The 23,950-nt window shown below is 42.2% G+C and overlaps 1 protein-coding gene across 2 annotated transcripts; it reads left to right on the top strand.

Annotated features, from left to right (window-relative positions):
* The first annotated feature begins 8,078 nt into the window (after positions 1 to 8,078).
* trim35-28 (tripartite motif containing 35-28) lies at positions 8,079 to 22,986 on the top strand. 2 transcript variants are annotated; one of them, XM_038284277.1, is made up of 7 exons: positions 8,079 to 8,200; positions 8,281 to 8,790; positions 13,763 to 13,858; positions 14,073 to 14,303; positions 14,417 to 14,439; positions 14,555 to 14,673; positions 22,148 to 22,683. In XM_038284277.1, exons 2-7 carry the CDS (start codon positions 8,380 to 8,382, stop codon positions 22,681 to 22,683), a joined length of 1,416 nt encoding a protein of 471 aa, XP_038140205.1. In that variant the 5' UTR covers positions 8,079 to 8,200; positions 8,281 to 8,379. The 2 variants fall into 2 exon arrangements, with proteins under 2 accessions (XP_038140205.1, XP_038140206.1); XM_038284278.1 differs by lacking the exon at positions 8,079 to 8,200 and having other exon boundaries at positions 8,380 to 8,790; positions 22,148 to 22,986.
* The last annotated feature ends 964 nt before the right edge of the window (positions 22,987 to 23,950 follow it).

Below are 23,950 nucleotides of genomic sequence, written 5' to 3'. Positions count from 1 at the left end.
AAAAAGGGGAATTGAGTGATAAAATGAGGGATGCTCTATACTGGAATTTTGACTAATATCCTGTATGACCATATTTTACACCTCAATTAGTCAATAATCAATACCGATTATTTGTTTCCTGGACTTACTTTTAAAGACGCATCCAAACTACCAACACTTTAACTTCAACATCTCATGTGGCAAAAGCATACATTAGTTGGGTTCATGTGACCCTCTAGCAATGCAGGCAAAATTCGAACTTGTTTATCTCAAAAACAGTGCCTTTTCTATCCGTGAGTAATATTTTCAAAATAGCTGATATTGAGTTTTCCAGATAATGTCTGCTGATACCAATAAGATGACGATAATCCATTCCATTCATATATAAAATGTTACCCCAAGGTTTGAACATAAGAATTACTTTTTCCAATTCGTCTGAAAAGTTTAAAAGTATAGCTCCAAACCTCCCAATAACCTATGATAGGGTGAGCAATGGGACCATTAATAGAATTAGTTCCCATTGGTCCAAATGTTTCTCTGCAGGAGTTGCAGAGATTTCTTGGTTAACAGAGAAGCTGTTAACCATCCAACTGTAGACATGCTCCCCAGAAGTTTAGCGTTCCTGCAAAGGTTGCAGAAAGGATGTTTCTACCAAAATGAAACTAGATCCTTTTTGCATTAAACCACAAGCTTTTTAGGGGGTTCGCCAAAGATATGAAAGGTGATCTGGTCAAAGGAAACTAAAACTGAAATAATAACCCACATGGTAAATGCTATGTAACCAACACTGCGCATGGTATCCTGACCTCATACCATGGCGAAGCATGATGCTAGAATGCTTTTCTAGCTACAGGGTAATCTAAGAGGAAAATCTGCAGGAAACTGCAAAAGACTTTAGACTGGGCTAAAAGTTTCTTTTCCAGAAAGAAAATGGTCACAATCACATAAGAAAAACAATGAAATGGTTTAACTCAGGTCCAATTCATATTTCCGGTGATCAGGTTAAATTCTAGCTCTAAATTTAGCAAAGGATGAGCAAGACTTAAAGAATATTTCCGGGCAATCTAAGATTAAGTGATTTCTTTACAGATTAATGCGCAAACAAGCTATTTCTGAAGTTGGAAGAACAAAATATGTGCAATCAAATTAGCTGTGAAAGATGTTTTAAGATATAAACTCAGATAGTGCTAAATACAAATGGGTGATACAATTTTTAGATTCTTATTTATAAATAAACAAAAAAGAATAAATGATTTTTCTTACTATGTCACAACTAATCTATGTGGATCCATCAAATTGCAAAAGGATGCACTGAAATTTCTAGGAATGTAATGAATAGAAATCTAAATAGTGTGAAGAATTTGAAGAGCCATAAAACTCCTCTCTGAATATTTAGCCCTGTTAGTTACACATGGCAAAGTTGGAGTGCATGTAGTGTTTGTTTTTTAAAGAATCCATTCAAAAAAGGTAAACTTTTTGTCTTTTTCTTAGAGCATCTTATGAAAGTCTGATACATTTACCACATTTTGCTCCTCTGCCATTGACAAACTATGTTGCATTTTAGAATATTAGTAACTGACTTAATGACTAAAGATTTTATAAACATGATGTTGGCATTAAGCTAATAATTAGGAAAGAGAAAAAAACGGATGTTCTAAATAAATGTGTTGGTGTGTTTTTAACCATCTTATTATAATCGCATCCCTCATATGTGCAAATGGAAATTTAGGGGGTGTAACAGAGAAGGTCTAAAGTACTTAGTTAATAACATCTGCCTTTTTTCCTTTAGCTTTCTGGCATTTATAGCATGAGGTTTAACACATAAACGAAACTCTCCAAAAGCCACATTCATCATCCTGTCAGCGGTGTACTGCTGCACAAAAAACTGTCACCAATAAATAAAGTTTCCTCAGTGAGTAGTGGTATCCTATTTCTTCTGTCCTGCTGATGTAAATCTCATGCACTACTGATTTTTTTTCTTTTTGTTTAAATAAACAGCGAAGCATCTTGTTTTAAAAGAAAATCATAACATTCTGATAAAAATGAAACTTGCCGCTGCCTTTGCATGACTCATTGTTGGTATTTTCCCATGTTGCTCATCCAGATTTTAGTGAAATGTGGCAATACTGCTGCAGATCATCAGCTCAGTGTGTCCCTAAAATGAAATTGTTTAATAATCTACTCAGGAAGCCTGTATTCTTCATTCTCTTTTACAATTCTCTTCTGTGCTTGATGACCAGCTTACAATAATCACCTGCAAATAGTTTCATAATTAGAAGAAAAAAAATCAACTTTTAAAATATCAATTTTTTTTTTTGCAGTAATGCAGATCTAATTTGGGAAACCTTAAACATAATTCATAGAACTAGTTAGGTTCTATTGCAGCTTCTTAACTGAAGCTCTGACTGTAAATTTTAACTAGGATCACAAATGAATATCTATAAAAATTTTACTAAAATAGTAGTTTAAGTGTATTACAAATCTTTGATTTAGAAGATTTAAGATTTTAGCTAGTGATGTTAATTCACACAGTGGGATTTTCATGTCAACTTAATGCATGCAGCTATGGTCACAAGCAATGAAGAGCCCCAACCACAAAAGTCACACCCTACTTTAGGTGCAATACTTTGAGTGCATGGCACTGCAAACATTGCAACAGGCTGTTCTTCAAAAATTCATCAAGAATTAATTTTTAAGCAGACTAGTTGTGTGTCAGAACAAAATAGACAAAATTGCTGCATTAAACATTATGTTACTGGGGGGTTGAAGTTAAATAAGAGAACTATGGGGCCTCATGTGTGTCTTGTGCTGTGTTTTCAGTTTAAGTGAAGAGTGGAAAATTGTTACTTCTCCACATGTCTTTCTTTTCTTACTCACTCTCAGAAAAAAAAAAAAAAATGTGAACAGTGGTTTGGATGGATCCCCCACTCAGTTAAAATGATGATTTACGCTGCCACAAAGGTCATGCCCTCTGTGAATGTACATAAGTTTTAGCTAGTAGGGACTTCGACAAACACAAAATAAGACCAAAAAATGAAAGAAAATAAAAAGGGGGCATGTTTGTTAGCCTACATATAAAAACACCACACAACAACTTAGGCTTTGGTGTTGGGGAGCTAGTTTTTAACCACCTAGCTTGTGGAATGCTGCCTACAGTCCTACAAATAGGACAGATAAGAAAAATAAATTAAGTTTGTGCTAAAAACATTGCAAAATGTTAAAATATTCCAGATGCCCTTTTACATTTTGCACTGAGTTCCCTGAAAAGCAGGAATCTTGCAACTCTGATGTTCTGCTTCAACAAACCTGAATCAAGGAGAATGTGGCTGCATACTGAGGAAGCAATAGGCAACATTTATTTAATTGAGGTGTGCGGAAGGAGAGATACATCGACAAGTTGCAGGACACTAAAACTGGGGGACCATATTTGAGGATCCCTGCTTTAAACCTTAACCCTGGGGCATTGATAGCAGCTGAGAGTTTGGGTTGTTGAACAGCAAATAGGTCATAACCTATATGTTTGACTTCTGCTTAAAAATGTTATGTTACAAGACTTAAATTTAGCATGCTTTATTTTTTCCGGTTTGTTATATATTTTAGATGGCTGGTTTTAACCATTCAAATAAAACTAAACCATGCAACAGCTTTTGAAAAGTAAAATGTATATCTCTGTTTTTTTGTGCATTCCACAGCATCATAAATCTTTTGACATGATCTTTAAAAACAAAGCTATGTTTGTAACATTTTACAGTGTAAATGTTGATCTTTTCGCAGTAGTTCTGCAGTTTGAATAGTAAAGTGGCGCCACCTGCTGACCATAGCTCACTGCGGAAAAAAAGCATTACAATTAGCATTATTTACTAATATGTAGCCTATATAATTTGTGAAGAAATTATTATTGTCCCAAAGAGTATTGCAATCCACATACAAATACAAACTTGTACAGACATCACAAATGTAACAAATGTGTGCATTGTAACTCAATATTTTTGCTTTTAGACTTCTAAACCTGTTAAATAGTTGGGTTAAATGACTACAGTATTAATGAAGTAGGGGTAAATGTACCCCTATTAACACATGCCTGAATCACTTGAAGTTTAAGTACTAAGATAACACATTCTTGCATAGTTTGCATGTACACAAATCGCTGTTTTTATGCTCCCTCCTCATGGTCTCATTCTCTTAATACTGTTTGACATCCTTTTTGTTTATGAGCTCAGTTTGCTTCAGCTTTGTGTAAAACAAAGTTCACACATTTACAAGTATCTTAACATACTTTCTTTTACGCAGAGCACCATGCCCAAAAATGAATGTTTATATATATATATATATATATATATATATATATATAAAAAAAGAAATTATGTTGTTAGGTTAATTTAGATTAGATTAGATTAGATTAGATTAGATTAGATTAGATTAGATTAGATGAGCTTTATTGATCTCACAGGGGAGAAATTCCCTTGTCACATATTGGCATAGAAGTCAAAGAAGGTGCAAACAAGGAGGAAAAGGGTGCATTAAGAATAAACACTATATATACAGTATATCCAGGTATATACAGTATATCAAGATAAATAAGGATTAAGGTGCAAGTGTAATTTGCTTCTATAAATTCCCCTTAGGTATGAGTGTGTTTGTGCATGGATGTTCTTCCTGTAAATGGGTATAGTGTTGTGCAGGGGCATTATTTTTTTCTAAAGTGGAGAGGGCGGGTCTTTTAAAACATTTGCTTGTACCTCTAATTCATAATTTCAACTCTATTTTTACTTATTTAACAGGTCATAATTTTGTATGTTGCATTTTAATAAGGGTAAAATTACTGTAAAATGTAAATTGGTATAAATATAATGTACATCTACCTATTCCGTGGTAAACTTATTCATCTAAAGGGAAATACACATTTATATTGTCTTCATTATATATTATAGTCGATCCCAACCTCCACTTTGGGAAACTTTGCCCTACACCAAACAGTGCACTTATGTAAGTAGTATCTTACTAGTATTAAGTTATTTTATATCTTCCTCATAAAACTCACCCAGTTCTGATTAAATGTGTATTTTACATTTTTAAAAATTCAAAAAATATTTCATTTCCCTTTGGGATTCATAAAGTATTTTTGAATTGGATCAGTTGTATCAGTTGTACCTCTTCTATAGATGAATTTGCTATGAATCCAAATACTTTTTGGGATGGTCATTGAAATTACATTACAGACGTTAATATGTATTTTCTGTCATTTTTGTGAGGGAGCATCATTGAACAGTTATATATCAGATTGTAAAAGTAATGTAAAAGCAAACAATTGTTGAAAACAACAACTTAAAATAAAATATGAAATGTGATTCAGTGAGGAAGTTCTCTGAGGTTAAAAACTCCAAGAAGGTCTTACAGCAAACTAAGGGGGAATGTTTGGAGGGAAAACCTTAGCTACAATAAGTATGGTGGAGGTTCAGTCAGAGGCGCACCTTGTCAACAGGCAAACCAAGCAACTGCTTGGAGCCCCGAGCCGCTGGGGGGCCCCCGAGAGCCAGCTACTGTACACCCGGTAGATAAACAGCAACAGGTGAGCATGAAGTGGCACGCTATAGTGACCGAGGAGATGCACAACTGCATTTAAAAATTCTGATTGGATGGAATGTTGATTGACATTGGCTTTGCCCAGTCAAAATCCAGCCCAGCCCAGGTGGATAACTTCCCTTAATAAAAATGAACGTAGCCTAGCGAATGGGTGACGTTGTAGGCCTATCGTTCAGTAAATTGGAAAGCAATTATGTAACTAAGCTGAAGGAAAATTATTAATTTTCCATGTCTCAAGAGAGACTTTCAGGACTGGTGCTTATTTCTATAGAGTATAGCGTGCGAAGGTCTTTGGATCTGGAGGACTTAGGCCCCGTCCACACGAAGTCAAAACGAACACGAAACGCTAATATTTTCCAGAATGTTTGTCGTAAAGACGGAGACGTAAAATAAATGTGAGCGTCCACACGAATGCATGAAAACGCTGCAAAATGTATGCCAGGCCTGTAAGTGGCACTGTGTTGCCAAAGCAAAAATAGGTGACGAAATGTTGGGCATGCGCACTAATATTTATACATGGTTGCCCTGCAGGTCCATTTTGGTGGTTCAGTCAAACTCAGGTGCTGAACTATGTCGTCGATATTGCTCTGTTCTTCCTGGAGATATTCCAGAAGAAGAAGATTCTGTTGTAAGCCCGACAGCAGGGTGAGTAGCATGAGCAGCAACCATTCAACACAGTACGGCGCCATTGTTGTTGTGATACTGTGTCGCGCATGCGTGTTTAGAGGCGACGCTATGACGCATGCGTGTAAAAAAAAAAAGAAAAATGCGGTTAGAGCTTAAAGATGGAAACGCGAAAACGGCGTTTCAAAATCTTCCCACTCTGAAGGCTGAATAAAAAAAAAAGATCGTTTACAGACCCTGAAACTCCGGCTTCATATGGATGAGAGGCTGGTTTGGTGAAAAATTTGTGCGTTTAGGCCAGGGTTTGACTTCGTGTGGACGGGGCCTCAGTGTCTGCATTTGCACAAGCCAAGGCCCGTAAGCAGCAATTCTGGAAGCAGTATAGGACCCCAATAATTTCACTACACTTACTATACTTTATATTTTGTGCAAAGTTTATATTGGGTTTTTAAAGTAATTTACTGTTTTTTTTTATTTTATTATACATTTATTTTAATTTATTAGTTTATTTTTTACTTTTATTCTTTTATATTTTCCAAAATAACAAGGTTGTTCATGTTTAGAACATTTGGAATAAAAAAATGTTTTATTTAATACATTTTTCATTGGTGTCAGATTATTTATAGCCTAACATAAGGGTGATGAACACGTGTCAGCCCCCTAGGATTTTTTGCTTGGGGCCCCCACAGACTCTAGAATCGCCTCTGGGTTCAGTGATGCTGGGGGCTTACATCTCTCCTAAATCCCATAGTAGCCTTACTATGGCACATTCTAGATTTTGCATACAGATCTTTTAAACTGAAATTTGTGATACACGATTTTCTTCAAGAGGGCAACAATCAAACACAAAAAGAGCTAACCAGATGCTGAATCACTTCACCTTGGTGGCCTTATCTGTTCCCAGACGTAAGGCCCCCACAGAAAATAACAGCAGAATGGTGAAAGACCTTTTCTGCTTGCTCTATAAGTTTGTGAAATACCTTTGGAGCAAAAACATGTTTTTTTCTTAAGCAGCTGTTCTGTTGGTGGATTTTATGCAGATGGTTTTGTGTCAAATATAAACCTACTTACATCAAAATGTTTATTTTGAGCAATTCTTGTAAAAAAAAAAAAATGCAAAAATAAAAGTTATTCATTATTTCTTGTAATCTATTGCTGATATAAATCACAATCTCCTTCAGAGACACCATACATGCAAAAAGATTGTAAAATACTGGCAACAAACATCCTCTGACAGTGTGTGGTTGTGTGACATTTCTGTGTGTTGGGGGGTATTTTCATACCTATCTTCAACTCTTTGAAGCTGCGTCACACTGTAACCTCACCACTCGCCCTTTCATCCCTGACTTACACTCACAACATCGATAACACCCAATTACACATAAGCTCACACTTGGCAGGTCCTGAAAACACACAATTACATGGGCTCCGGACACACATTTTATTAACACTCAATTACACACACGCATGAATCACAGACAAACTGTGCACCAAGACAAACTGATATGTGAGGGACACGGGTTTTTTGCACCTTATAAAATGATTATCTATCTATCTATCTATCTATCTATCTATCTATCTATCTATCTATCTATCTATCTATCTATCTATCTATCTATCTATCTATCGTCAAGGGGCAGTGAGTTTCAGTTTGACAATTTGTACAAGAATAACGTCTGCATAAAAAATAGTAAATATAAAATCTTTAATAAATATATATATATATATATATATATATATATATATATATATATATATATATATATATATATATATATATACATTATTTTTTTTGGTGAAATAAACTGCATCAATTATAGATTAATTAACCAAATTTAATTCCAGGATTTCGTTTTGATGATTTTTCTTCAATAAAGCTGCACACTAGTTTGCATTTTGACCTCCATATCCACCAGGGGGCAGTGTGGTAAAAAGAAAACAGGGGGGAAAAAAACGGTTGGAACAAGTAAGTATGACTTTAGTCAAAGCAACGCGGAAGTGGACTTCATAAACGGTAAAACGTCGGTTCTTATTTAAAAATGAGTTGTATTGTCTATCTGTGTCCCTAGAATAATAATTTTATTGTTTTAACAGAGACGGGAAGCTGTCTGACACCACTTTTAGACACTCTATTAGTATTTCTGCCTGTTGTTTTCTTTAAAAACGAAAACAGGCCTAAACGGCTGAGAGGGCATGGATGAGGATATGCCCGAGATCTCCCTGCCTCTCCGGCAGGATTTGACCTGTCCTGTATGTCAGGCCATCTTCAGGGACCCCGTCCTGCTGCCGTGTTCCCACAGCTTCTGTCGAGAGTGTCAGCAGAAAAGTTGGCAGTTCAGCCACACCTGTCCCATCTGCAGGGTGCCTTACGAAGAGAACTATGCTATCAGTAACAGAGCTCTGAATGACGCCTCAGAGAGCTTCCTCCGACAGGCCAATCTCCGGCCTGTCCAGAGCCAACCCTCTGCAGAGGTCTGCAACCTGCACCTCAAGCCTCTGGAGCTGTACTGCGAGAAGGACGAGGAGCCTGTGTGCGTGGATTGTGTCTCGCAGCATAGCACCCACAGGCTGTGGTCCGTGAGAGACGGCATATCCATGTGCAAGGTAAAGTCACTCATCAGACTGTGATTTAAGGTCAGACCTCATGGGATCCAGGTGCTTTAATGCGTTATTACATTATGTAGAAACTGAACAAATTGATTTGATGGATTTTTAATCTGCTTTTTTGTCCTGATAATCATCTCAGGGTCCCTTACAGTCTGAGAAAGTATATTTATATTAGGACGAGTAAGAACATCAACATAGAAAACAGTATTTCCAGGCATGTTCTAGTGTCCTGGAGTCAGAGGTCTAACCCCTGGTCTTCAGGAAACTCATGTTCTACAGGTGCTGGTCATAAAATTAGAATATCATGAAAAAGTAGATTGATTTCAGTAATTCCATTTAAAAAGTGAAACTTGTATATTATATTCATACATTACATACAAACTCATATATTTCAGATGTTTATTTTGTTTAATTTTGATGATTACAAATGACAACAAATGAAAATCTCAAATTCATCATATCAGAAAATTAGAATATTGTGAAAAGGTTCAAAATTGATGGCCCCTGGTGCCACACTCTAATCAGCTAATTAACTCAAACCACCTGCAAAAGCCTTTAAATGGTCTTTCAGTCTAGTTCTATAGGCTACACAATCATGGGGAAGACTGCTGACTTGACAGTTGTCCAAAAGACGACCATCGACACCTTGCACAAGGAGGGCAAGACACAAAAGGTCATCGCTAAAGAGGCTGGCTGTTCACAGAGCTCAGTGTCCAAGCACATTAATAGAGAGGCGAAGGGAAGGAAAAGATGTGGTCGAAAAAAATGTACAAGCAAGAGAGATAACCGCACCCTGGAGAGGATTGTGAAACAAAACCCATTCAAAAATGTGGGGGAGATTCACAAAGAGTGGACTGCAGCTGGAGTGAGTGCTTCAAGAACCACCACACACAGACGTATGAAAGACATGGGTTTCTGCTGTCGCATTCCTTGTGTCAAGCCACTCTTGAACCACAGACAGCGTCAGAAGCGTCTTGCCTGGGCTAAAGAGAAACAGGACTGGACTGCTGGTGAGTGGTCCAAAGTCATGTTCTCTGATGAAAGTAAATTTTGCATTTCCTTTGGAAATCAAGGTCCCAGAGTCTGGAGGAAAAGAAGAGAGGCACTTCATCCACGTTGCTTGAAGTCCAGTGTAAAGTTTCCACAGTCAGTGATGGTTTGGGGTGCCATGTCATCTGCTGGTGTTGGTCCATTGTGTTTTCTGAGGTCCAGGGTCAACGCAGCCACATACCAGGAAGTTTTAGAGCACTTCATGCTTCCTGCAGCTGACCAACTTTTTGGAGATGCAGATTTCATTTTCCAACAGGACTTGGCACCTGCACACAGTGCCAAAGCTACCAGTACCTGGTTGAAGGACCATGGTATCCCTGTTCTTAATTGGCCAGCAAACTCTCCTGACCTTAACCCCATAGAAAATCTATGGGGTATTGTGAAGAAGAAGATGCAATACACCAGACCCAACAATTCAGAAGAGCTAAAAGCCACTATTAGAGCAACCTGGGCTATCATAACACCTGAGCAGTGCCACAGACTGATCGACTCCATGCCACGCCGCATTGCTGCAGTAATACAGGCCAAAGGAGGCCCAACTAAATACTGAGTGCTGTACATGCTCATACTTTTCATGTTCATACTTTTCAGTTGGCCAACATTTCTATAAATCCTTTGTTTTTATTGGTCTTCAGTAATATTCTAATTTTCTGATATGATGAATTTGAGATTTTCATTTGTTGTCATTTGTAATCATCAAAATTAAACAAAATAAACATCTGAAATATATGAGTTTGTATGTAATGTATGAATATAATATACAAGTTTCACTTTTTAAATGGAATTACTGAAATCAATCTACTTTTTCATGATATTCTAATTTTATGACCAGCACCTGTAGATTCTTCTCTACTTCACCACACCTTCTTCTGTCATTTATGGTAAGCGGCAATTAGGAGGTGTATTCCCGCCTCCTACTGATATAGAGAGGACTATTGAGCACACCTGAATCTAATGGTTGCATGCAGTGGCTTTAATATTGGTAAGCAGAGACTTCAGTTGCTTAGGGGCCCGTCACTGACTCCTGGTAGGCCCCCTATGCAATTGTGGATTAGGACGTCTCTTTGCAAATGTAATGCGAAAAATTCCTCTTAAACCCACCTGATGCTAGTCCGTCCGACCGTACCTTATTTATACCCCAACACATGCCAGATTTCAACATGATGGTGGGTCGTTTAAACACGACACCAATAGCAAAGCAGAAAGTGGTACTTTTAATTACTATGTTAATAACTGTCTATGGTTCATTAGGCGGTTGGTAAAAAATACACTCATATGATGTGTTTCAAACCGCAATAAAGATCTTAGAATGATGTATTTCAGTATTTCATTTTTTACACTACAACTTGGAATTATAGGTAACCCACCGCGTAGATTAAATCCATAACCGTTATGAACAATGTGTTAGCGACCAAAAATAGTTACTTAAAGGAGAAGTTCGGTTTTTTACACTTTAAGCCCATTTTCTGTAGTGTCCAGGATGAAATCGAATGATCGACACCAAAAGTTTGACAATTGCTCCTGTCTCTGCTTTTTGACTCATTTAGAATCACCCCCTGGCTGCTTCAGAATGGCTTGCATAGAGCATGTCCGATAATGTCCTTAAAACAACCTTAAACGTTCTTTTTTTAAAATATGCTACTCACCGGGTCGTCAGCGCTGTTCAATGACGTTCCAAAAAAAGTTTTGTTAAGAAAAAACGTTCCTGTAGTGTTTTATTTAGCATTTTGTAAATCCCATTGAGTTCTGTAGGAATAGTCAATATTCCGCTGCCACCGGAAACGGAAATGGGGCCTGTTTACACAGTTGTAGTCTTTTCGCTTCACTCTGTGTACTCCGACGTCGAGAATCAAGAATCCACCTTTCGTATTCCATTTTCAGAGTTTTTTAAAGTGTTTAACAGAGACGTTAGCACCTCGACGTTGGAGTACACAGAGTGAAGCGAAAAGACTACAACTGTGTAAACAGGCCCCATTTCCGTTTCCGGTGGCAGCGGAATATTGACTATTCCTACAGAACTCAATGGGATTTACACAATGCTAAATAAAACACTACAGGAACGTTTTTTCTTCACGAAACTTTTTTTGGAACGTCATTGAACAGCGCTGACGACACGGTGAGTAGCATATTTAAAAAAAAGAATGTTTAAGGTTGTTTTAAGGACATTATCGGACATGCTCTATGCTAGCCATTCTAAAGCAGCCAGGGGGGGATTCTAAATGAGCCAAAAAGCAGAGACAGGAGCAATTGTCAAACTTTTGGTGTCGATCATTCGATTTCATCCTGGACACTACAGAAAATGGGCTTAAAGTGTAAAAAACCGAACTTCTCCTTTAAGCGGATTCCAGAAAAGAATAAGCAAAGAGCTGCTGGAAGAACAGATAAAACATCCCAAAATAAACACGTTCTTTCAAAGAAACTGAAGAGGGAATGGTGGACGAAGTAGCCTGTTAAGACTAATTTTACAGCAGAATATACTAATATACTATATCCATGTCTAGTGAAGGTGAAGAATGATGAAGAGTGTATGGTTGTCTGCGGCGGGGTGGGTGTTGTACTTCGTATGTGGCCCACCCAGATAATGTTGCTTACAGGCCAATTGTTGTGTCGTTACGTCATTGGTTACATATCATCCTCAGCAGCGTCCAAGGGTTAGAGAGGTCACCCATTTATTTAAGACATGTTTGTGGAGGTAAGGGAACACCTAAAACATGCTAGACTGTGGGACCTGAGCACCTGAGTGGAAGACCTCCGAGTTAAATGTTAGGTCAAAAATAGTGAAAATAAATTTCTCCTGTCCGACTGCTTCTTACACTGGGTTTGACTTAAAACAGATATTTATACACAACATCTTTAAAAAAAAGCTGCACTGTATTGGCTGCATATGGCCAATAATTCCCATTGTGGTTGGACAAGATGTTTTTTATTTTAACGGCTGTTTAAATGTATCTAACAAATGCATACACTGGAAAATAGGATCTAAAAGTTATTTTGAGTGTTAGTAAATTTTAATTCAACAGAAAAAATCATGGGATTATATCAGTATTTGCAAAAAATATTTCCCTAGCCTGATGTTTGCTCAGATTTACAAAATATTTTAGATTTTTAAAAGTCATAGTGCTGTATTTTTAATATCACATCTGTGTGTTTAAAGTGCAATAATTGTTGGCCGGTGTATACTAAGTGTGGCAGCAGATGCTCACATGGGACACTAGTCACAATGTTAAAAAGTGATTAAAGACTTTAGACTAGACTTAGACAAAGTTGAGAGAGGGAAATATGATTAAATATTGCAGTATTTATCAAATATTTGGCATCATAAGTGATGATTTATAATAATGTTCAATTCATCTGGGAACCAGCTATCAGCACTTTGACAAAAACTGTATATTAGGAAGAGATTATTAGGGGAAAATTTATACTTTGTAGACCTGCTGTGACTGACATATTATCTGCTTCTGAAGATTAAATATTTAGAAAAAAAATAAATTGATCAAACAGCTTTAGATGCAGCTTGAAAGATGGTATATAGCAGGACGAGAAAATAATGAACATCAGAGAGTTATGGCACTTTGATATGAATCAGCTCATCACAGCTGACATTGAGGCCCTTTACCTGATCATAGTTCTGACTGGCAGTAGATTGCAGATTTTACTTTGCTTGAATGTGGTGTGTTCTTGTTAAAAACTTCATATACATCCATGTTTTTATGAGGCTGTGAAGCCAAAATCAAATTTTTCAATAACTCTGTATGAATTAAACTCTCATTGGTTGCTATTTTTTTTATTATTATTTGTGTTAAAAAAATATTCTACTTTCCTCTAAATTTTGTGAATCTTCCCTCAAGGGGAGAAAAAAAAGAACAAGGAATTTCTATTCCTTTGCTAAATGTCTGTTTTTCTATTTTTACTTTTGCAGAAGGAGCTCGGGTTTAAAGTCCAGATTTTTGAAAAGAAAGTGGAGACGTACAAAAAAATGACTAAAAAGTTCAGCAATACAGTGGAGTATATCAAGGTAGGGTTACTTTCTCATGGTGCTCATGTTGCATTTCATGTGTTAGATATTTTTTTATTATTATTTGTAATAGAATATCAAAAGAAAGGCAAAGGTTGAAAGTTGCAGATTGATTCCTGTTGTTTTAATTTTTGTAGATGAATATATTAGAGGTTTTCATTATATATATGAAAGTTTGTTTACTATTTTGATTTCCCTATTCAACTGTGCGCAGCATCAGGCAGGAGAAGCCGAGAAAAGAATCAAGGCAGAATTTGAGAGGCTACACAAGGTGCTTGTTCAGGAAGAGGCCAAGAGACTGGAAGCTCTGTCCAATGAAGAGCAGAAAAAGCTTGAGATCATGCAAAGAGCGATTGACATGGCAGAGGAGGATATTGTTAAAATGAAAGAGCTCATTGAAACTGTGAAGAAAGAAATGGGCAATGAGGATCTGCTGCTGCTGAAGGTAAACGAGGGCAGCTCCTCACAGCTTTTTTAAGGCTCTTATATTATATTGGTTTTTATTTTAAAAATATATTTTCTTTAAGGCTAATTTTCAGCACCCTCTCTGTTTTACAGAATTTCCAGAGTGTTAAAAGAAAGTAAGTGACTGCTCAGTGAGTTTATTCATCTGTTGGATGATTTCACTGTGTAAAACCAAATTCATTTGAGCAGTTCTGATTGAGTCTCTTTTGTTTATCTTCTTCTCTGTTTTAGAGCCCAGTGGGATCAATCTGATCTGGGTTTTCCCTATGATTCCCTAATAGACATGGGGAAGCATGTCGGTTCTCTGGGCTACAACATCTGGAAGGACATGAAGGATCACATCAAATATTGTAAGTATCTTGACATAATATTAACATCATTAAAGTCGCATGGAAGTCATATTTAAATGTCAAATCATTCTGGTTTAAACATGTATATAATGTACTCTTTATCAGCCTATATTGTCACAAAAGTTAAAAAAATTCTATTTAAAAGAAAATCCTGTCTTAAAAGCTGTGGGGGGTTTTTCTTCGTTATTTTATGCAGGCCAGTTAGTTATACATCAGCCTGAACACCTAAATTCGGCCAATCATATATCAACTGTCATCTGTCAATCAAATTTTTTCAGGCATAGCATCTTGATTCATAAGTCGCAGCTCATATACGCACCACGGTTGAAATAAGAAATAAGAATCTATGGAGTGATTTTTCTGCCAAAACGTGAACAAAAATGCATGTTGCGCACACACATAAAGCATGTTTCACACAAACAAATCTTATCACTCACTAATAAAAATGTTGCACCGAAATAAATCTTATTGTTCACAGATAAAACTTGTGTTATAAACTCTCATCTAATTTCACACACAAATAAAACTTTTTTTCAAACTGTCCTTAAATGTTGCACACACACAAAAATTTATTTTTCAAACCGGACTCTAACATTGCACTTAAAATATAATTTGTAAATTGTCCCCGAGTACAAAATGATCTCTGCTCGCATACAAAACAGCTTCTCCTCGTGTGTACGAGACAATTCTTCACACTCTGCAGTAAGTTTCTGCCAAAAGTCACGTGATACATGGAGAATTGTCATTCTGACTAACCGACAGCAGGAGGCGCCATAGAATCAAAACAACTGAAACTGCCTTAAGTCGAGCTGCGTTTCCGTCAGATACGGTTTCCCCTAAATCTCCGCACAGCGCAGGCGGCACGATTCACCGCGCAAGCCTATATGAAAGGGAAGAAAGTTAGAAAGGGATAAATCGGGATGGATAGATGGATCAATCGATTTGAACGCCCTGTTAAAAAAAAACCTCACACCCATGAGTAGAGGTAAAGCAGCCTGATGATATTTACACCGCACCAGATACGGTTCCCCCCATGTTAAGAAGAGGGGAACGTTATCTGACGGAGTTTATAGGTCCATCAGTTCTTTTTCATAATATTCACTCGGTGTCTCGCTATGGGATGCAGCCTCCTGCAGCCCTGATAGAAGCATCTATCTCAATCTGCCAATCCTGATTGGCCGGTGGAAGTGCCCGTCATACGCCACGCCCCGTAGCTCCGACTACTAAAGCGTGTGCGGATCACGGCACTCCTATTCAAAACCTCTTCTCACCTGAGAGCTTATCTCACGTCGGAGCCTTCGCTAGCTTAACTGCCCACAGACGGACCTTGCTAGTTTCCGTCGCCGGACGCTAGCACTGTGCTCTGGCTTCTGCCCTGTCCGCTCACTCCAGACCGGACCGGTAACCTTTTGTCTCTCTTCACGGCGGAATCCCTCTCGGCTCCTCTCCACGGACGCTCGAGTCGGACGAGCATTTAGCACACCAGCTACTTCCTCGACCCCGCCACGCTAGCACGCCAGCTAGCTACGGTTCCTTTCCCTACCAGCACTCCAGCTCGTCGGAAAATGGCGGCCGTCCAAAACCCCCACGCCAGGGGAGACCACCGTCTTTGTGGCTGCGGGAATAAAATTTCAGGGAAAGACACCCACCCGGTGTGCGGTACCTGTCTAGGAGTCGACCACGCCAGGTTGGCCCTAGAAATTCCCGGCTCCTGTGGACACTGCAAAGTGTTCACGGTCAAGAGCCTCAGACGCAGGCTAGCCCGCCAGGTTAGCATCTCGGACCGTGATCCATTCCTCCCCACCGCCGCACAAGGTGCAGCCGCGGAGGAGGACGTGGACACAGCTGGGGAAGCCCCGGAGACTGACTACGACTGGGGTGCCCAGTGCGAGCAGCTCCATGCCCCCCCCGTTTCCCGAGGAAGACGTGCTGGAAGTCAGTCCCATGGAGGAGGATGACGACACCTCGTTCCTCATATCAGAGGACGAGGAAGAGGATGACACCTTCATGGCCCCAGCACAGCCTGAGAGGCCTAAACCGCCGTGCCCTTCCGCCATGGAAGACAGGGGAGCGAGCTCACCAGCTCCCTCCCTCCATGTGGACCTGCTCGACGTGTGCAAACGCGCGGCAGAGAAGCTGGAGATTCCCTGGCCGGTCGCAATAGCGGAGCCCACCCGGTCCCGCTACGAAGGCAAACGGCTTCCCCTGGCACGAAATGCGGTGAAGCAGCTTCTCCCTGTCTTCCCCGAGTTGCTGACGGAGCTCTCCAAAACATGGACTAGCTGCCCATACAGCAACAGGAGCCCTATTTCGGGCGCAGCATCCCTCGACTGCGAGGCGATGGACGCCCACGGCCTCCTCTCCATGCCTCCGGTGGAAGTCCCGGTAGCTGCGCACCTCTGCCCAGGCAGCGTGAGCCAGCTGTCTGCAGCTTCCCCCAGACGCCCGACGCTGCCAGCTAAGCCCGAACGGTTCCAGTCTGCGCTGACCGAAAAGGCATACAAAGCAGCAGCCCTCTCGGCCAGAGCCCTCAGCGCCCTCTCCATCCTCACTGCCTACCAAGCGGAGTTGTTTGGCGCGTCTGCTGAGGAGCAAGACCCGGATGCGTGGGAGGAGATGGCGGTCATCGCGGACCTGTCTCTCCGTATCCAACGTGTCGCAGTCCAGGCCACAGGGAAGGTGATGGCAACCCTCGTCGTCCAGGAGCGAGCGCGATGGCTCAGTCTCGCTAACCTGACCGACAGGGAGCGGGATGACATCCTGGATATGCCGATCGTCCCTGAAGGCATCTTCGGCTCTGCATTGGCCACAATGCAGCAAAGATGTGAGGCAAAGAAAAAGGACAACGAGGCCCTCAAACTTTGTCTCCCTCGGAAAGCCCCTGCGCCTTCACCTCCGGTGCAACGCAAAACCTTTGCGCATGCAGCCTCCCAGCCGCCACGTTTTAAGGTACCAAGACGGCCACCACCGCCAGGTCCGCCCCCTCCGATGAGGAAGGAGCGCGGAGCCGGCTGGCAGGGGAAACCTGCCTCCACGACCGCTACGCCGCCGCCGCCCACAGCCGCCGCGAGCTCGGTCCCACAGGCGAGGAAGAAAAAGAGGGCGGCCTGACAGCCGCCAGTTCCTCAGTTGGTGCAGCCTGCTGTTCCCCGTTGCGCAGGCCCACCGTTTTGGCTTGTTTGTGCGCACCCCACGCCACCGTTGCCCATCCCAGAGCCGGTCTGCGAGGAGAAGGACATCGCCCCGGAGGTCTGCGCGGTTGCGCCCCGAGCGGAATGTCCAAAAGCACAGTCACACACCCTTGTTCAAAGAAAAAATGGTGTCAAAATAAAAATAAATCTGTCACAGCCAGGCCACGAGCCGAGGGTGCAGATAATAAAAAAAGCCAAAACAGACGATGCTCTCTCTATAAGCAGGGTGGCCGCTCAGCCCCCTGCAGCTCTGCTCCCGGGACGGGCACCGCCGTCCCCGCGGAGCAGAGCAGAGCGCTCCACCGTGCCTCCGGTGGTGCCCGAGAATCATTTCTCGGTTCCACCACAGGGGGGCGCGGGGCAGGAGCCGCAATATGTTCCCCCGCTCTCTCTCAGATGGGAAAGCTGGAGAGCAGCAGCAGCTCCACCGTGGGTGTTGCGCACAATTTCCCGGGGATACAGGCTTCAATTCGCCACTGTCCCTCCCCGCTTCTCCGGTGTAATACACTCACATGCACAGGGAGAATCAGCTCGAGTTTTACGGGAGGAAATTCTCTCTCTGATAGACAAACGAGCAGTTTCTGTCGTATCTCCCGAACAGAGTCTGTCAGGGTTTTATTCCAGATACTTCCTCGTCCCCAAACGGGGGGGGAGAGGAATCCGCCCTATTCTGGACTTAAGAGCCCTGAACAAATTCCTGCGGAAATACAAGTTCAGGATGCTGACACATGCAGCTCTGTTGCGTCTAGTAAGACCGAACGACTGGTTTTCGTCCGTGGATCTGAAAGACGCGTATTTCCACATTCCCATTTATCCCCCTCACAGACAATATCTCCGGTTTGCCTTTCAAGGGGTGTGTTACGAATACCGTGTTCTACCATTCGGTCTGTCTCTCAGTCCGAGGGTTTTCATACGGTGCACAGAGGCCGCGGTAGCCCCGCTCAGACGCCGGGGGATACGTCTGGCCACGTATTTAGACGACTGGCTCCTGTTAGCGCAGTCAGAACAGGAAGCCAAGGTTCACACACACATTGTCACAAAACACCTGATGGATTTAGGTTTTGTGATAAATATGGAAAAAAGCCACCTATCTCCAACGCAGGAGATATGCTTTCTGGGATTATCCCTGCGCTCTGTTCCGTTCACAGCCCGCCTGTCAGAGGAAAGAGTGACGGTTTTCAGAACGTGCCTGTCACAATTCCGTCTGCACAGGTCTGTCCAGTTCAGACTGTGCCTTCGGTTGCTGGGTCTGATGGCCTCAGACATCCTCGTGATTCGCCTCGGCCGCCTTCACATGCGGGACTTTCAGCGCTGGGTCGCTTCGCTCCGAATGGACCCTGTGCGTCATGGCGCACGGCGGATAACGGTCACAGCGGACTGTATAACAGCTCTGCGCTGTTGGCGAGCCCCGTCCTTCCTGACCCAAGGGGTGCCTATGGGCACCGTCTCGTCCAGGAAAGTGGTAACCACGGATGCCAGCCTATCAGGCTGGGGCGGCATTCACGAGGGCAGGTCTGTGAGGGGTCGCTGGAGCCAGGCCCTCCAGCGCCTTCACATAAACTTTCTCGAACTTTCGGCGGTGTTTCTTTCTCTGAGACACTTCCTCCCATTCCTCTCGGGTCACCGTGTCCTGGTGAGGACGGACAACACGACAACAGTGGCGTATATCAACCGCCAAGGGGGCCTGCGCTCCCGCATGTTGCACAATCTGGCGCGCGACCTGATTCCCTGGAGCAGTACCCACTTTCTCTCCCTGAGAGCGACGCACGTCCCGGGAGACTTGAACACGGGTGCGGACCTGCTGTCCAGAGGCGCGCCAGTGTACGGGGAATGGACGCTGCACCCACAGGTCGTGGAGCAGATATGGGCGCGCTACGGGCGCGCTCAGATAGATCTGTTCGCGTCCAGGGAAAACGCTCGATGCGAGCTGTTCTTCTCTCTGAGCACTCTGAATGCCCCTCTGGGCGTAGACGCATTAGCGCACGCCTGGCCGCACGAGCTGCTATACGCGTTTCCACCGCTGGCCCTGATACCCCCCACTCTCGCCAGAGTGAGGGCATTCAACCACAGACTGATCCTAATAGCTCCGCACTGGCCAGCGCAACACTGGCTGGCGGAGATATTCCAGATGCTGTGCGCCCAGCCTTGGGAGCTGCCGCTGCGCAGGGACCTGCTCTCGCAGGGTGCGGGGACAGTGTACCACCCACACCCGGAGCGACTGCAGCTGTGGGCCTGGCCCGTGAGTGGCTTAATTTAACCACTGCCGGGCTCCCTCAGAGTGTAATTAATACTATCCAAAACGCCAGGGCTCCCTCCACTAGGAACCTATATGGCTCCAAGTGGGGACTGTTTGAGCGGTGGTGTCTTGAACGGGACTACGTTCCTTTTCAGTGTTCTGTACCAGCGATTCTGTCGTTTTTACAGGAACTGATTGATAAAGGAAAAGCTTTTTCCACGGTTAAGGTTTATCTGGCAGCTATAGCAGCATGCCATATAGGATTTGGAGACAAAACGGCGAGCCAACACCCTTTGGTTTGTCGGTTTATGAAGGGCGCCCGCAGGCTCCTCCCCGTCTCCAGACCTTTGCTGCCTCCGTGGGATTTGTCGGTGGTTCTGGAGGGGCTTAAGGGACCCCCATTTGAACCGTTGTTGGGGTCCAGTCTTAAACATCTGTCTCTCAAGACAGTGCTGTTACTGGCCCTGGCCTCTGCGAAACGAGTCAGCGACATTCATGCGCTCTCTGTGAGCCCCGCATGTACCCGGTTCGACCCGGAATACACGCGTATGGTTCTGAAGCCCAACCCGGCCTTTGTTCCTAAAGTGGTTGGTTCTTGTTCACCGATCGAGCTAGCGGCGTTCGCCGCCCCCCCAGGTGAACGGCAAGCGCACACGCTGTGCCCTGTTCGAGCCGTGCGCTCTTATATGGACAGGACGCAGAGCTTCAGGATGAGTGATCAGCTCTTTGTCTCCTGGGCGGAGCCCCGTAAGGGGCAGCTGATCACAAAGCAACGCCTCGCCCACTGGGTGGTGGAGGCTATAGCTTTGGCGTATGGAAGCAGGGGTCTGCAGCCCCCGGCGGGTCTGCGTGCACACTCTACCCGCGGGATGGCTGCGTCCTGGGCTTTATTTCGGGGAGTGTCCGTTCAGGACATTTGTTCAGCGGCGAATTGGTCTTCGCCTCTGACTTTTGTCCGGTTCTACATGCTTGACGTGTCTGGACCGTGCGTGGCCAGTGCGGTCCTAGAGTCATAACTGACCTTGTGGACCTTCCCCATCGGCCGGTTCTTGTTCGATAAGCTGTCTGACAATACGGGAGCTACCATATCCCATAGCGAGACACCGAGTGAATATTATGAAAAAGAACGTTTGGTTATCTAACATAACCCCAGTTCTTAGAATAATATGAGCAAGGTGTCTCGCCAGACGACCCTTCTTGCAGGGCGGCGAGAAGAGGTTTGCTTGTTGAATTGGAGTGCCGTGATCCGCACACGCTTTAGTAGTCGGAGCTACGGGGCGTGGCGTATGACGGGCACTTCCACCGGCCAATCAGGATTGGCAGATTGAGATAGATGCTTCTATCAGGGCTGCAGGAGGCTGCATCCCATAGCGAGACACCTCGCTCATATTATTCTAAGAACTGGGGTTATGTTAGATAACCAAACGATACCGTTCCCCCCATGTTAGACAGGGGATCGTCAGATACTGTTCATTAAAGATACTATCCATCCATCCATCCCGATTTCTAACTTTCTCCCCTTAAATTCACCTTAATAAAAGGTGTAAATGTTTTTTTTCTCTTTGTTTTTTTTTTTTAACTAAAACCAGTAATTAGTTTGCCTATTTTCTGAAGTATCAGTACAGCAACTACTCTTTCATACATGAACGCTGCTGCTGCCTGAGCTGCTAACAAAGATGAGTTCTCATAACAGGAATTCTGGGAATGAAAGTGTTGTTTCTTCTGACTTGTATAATAGTTTAGTAGGGCTGAAATAGGGCTGAAAAAGTAGGGCTGAAATAGTTCATTTGATTAAGTGTTTTATTTGGATAACATATATTTTTCTGGATTAATAGTTAAATACACAGAATTACTATAAATAACAATATCTGCTGCTCTGTTTTAAAGTGATTTAAAGTGAGTGTCAGATTTGGTCTTAAGTCTATATTACCTGGGATACAAATTTGGCCTCAAAACGGTCTGTGTGTGTTTTGTTAGCTTAATATCCTGAACGATATTTTACATAATCATCTACAACCCTGTATCCTGTTTGTTCCTGTGTGTGCAGACCCAGTTGCTTTCGATCCAAACACAGCCTCTCCGTGGCTCTCATTGAGCGCTGATCTCACCAGCGTGAAGGAGAGCCAAGAGCGACTGACCGTCCCTGACAACCGAGAGCGCTTCGAGCCTATCGTCTTCGTCTTGGGGGCTCAAAATTTCGAAAGTGGAAAACATAAATGGGACGTCATTGTCGGTGACAACCCCAAGTGGATCCTGGGAGTGAGCAAGGTGGAGGTGGCCCGAAAAAAGAAGTTCACCGTCTCACCAAATCGTGGGGTGTGGGCTCTGGGGCTGAGTAAAGGGGTGTATACCGTCCACGATGAGAAGCGCACAGAGCTGGTGGTGCCGCAGAGTCCTGAGAAAATACGCATCAAACTAAATATGGATAAGGGAGAGGTGTCGTTTTGGGACGGGGGGAGAGAGAAGCATTTAGTCACCCTTAAATATGAGTTTAAGGGAGCACTTTGTCCTATTTTTGGCCCAGGCCTCCATTCTACTCCTATGCTCCTGGCCCCTGGAAAAATAGCTGTACACACATCATAAATGAACTTTCTTCCCCTGTAAAACAGGCAGGAAGTCTGGGCAGCCAGAATGATCAGACTTCTACATAGCGTATTACGCTCCATGTAATTCAGTCTGACTGTGCCAGGGTAACAGGCGGATGGTTAACACATTTATGCATGATTTAAAAGTTTCAGTACAGAACTCTAAAAAAAGCTTATCAGGCGATTTGATTTAAGATGCATGTGTGAGAAAAATATGATTAAACATATCTAATGGAGATTAATATTTGCTGTTAGAAGTGCTTAAAGTGCAGGTGTGATTCTTTAAGCAATATACAGCAAACATGTTTTCTTAATGGCCAAAAATATCTTTCAGAAATTATTTCCATTTAAAGTACAAAAAGAGCAATGAAGGCTAAAGTTTCAGAAAACAACCAACTACCCCTTTTCATTGCAATCATACCACAGGAAACACTTCACCTTTTGATATCTGACGAAAAGTTTCAATAAAATATTCATATTCAACTCAACAAGCTATGTTGGCGCTTTTCGATGCTTGGGTATTGTGGGTTATATTTTCTTCTAAAATTTTGCTCTTCTATGCAATGTTCTAGTTGTTTTAGTTGTTTTTGTAATGTAATGTCTGTGTTGACTCTTTTTCTAAGGTAACGTCTGTGATGAGACTTTGATGGCTTGTTAATGAGAAAGGATTGTATTAGTAAGCTTTTTATTTCTTGCTATTACAGTGTACACTGGAATGACTTAAAGTGGGATGAATTACAACATAATGTTTTGTTTCTTCAGTGATATTCTACTTGTTTTCTTTTGATCTCATTAAAGGCCAAATACTGAAACCTAACTTGGTTTCATTGTCCTTTTGTTGAAATGGGGAAAAAAATAAATGCGCAATAAGCAAGCTTTCACTCTTTTCTTTTTTGTTTGTTTGTTTTGTTTTTTTAATACCTAGCAATCAAAAATATATTTATAAAAGTTTGTTGATGCTAGTTCTCTTCTCCAGTGGACAGAATATTGGGTATATCATGAACAGATGCAGAAAAAAACTTCTACTTGACAGCGAGACCGGTTGATTAAATATGCATATCTTTGGACAGGGAGGAGTCCCTGTAGTGAGCTTGTGCACTGAGAAACCGATAATGGCAAAAATGTCTTTCTAAATTCCTCACATGTTTATTGATTATATGTTAACCAGAAACTACATGTATATTAAGATTATATGTAAGAGAAAGACAAAATAAATTATTCTAAGCAAAGAAAATCACAGAAAAGAATCTGGAAAGTAGCAGTGT

Source organism: Cyprinodon tularosa, unplaced genomic scaffold, assembly GCF_016077235.1.
Source record: "Cyprinodon tularosa strain WSP-4 unplaced genomic scaffold, ASM1607723v1 ctg2, whole genome shotgun sequence".
Taxonomy (NCBI): domain Eukaryota; kingdom Metazoa; phylum Chordata; class Actinopteri; order Cyprinodontiformes; family Cyprinodontidae; genus Cyprinodon; species Cyprinodon tularosa.
This window is presented reverse-complemented; position numbering and strand designations above follow the sequence as displayed.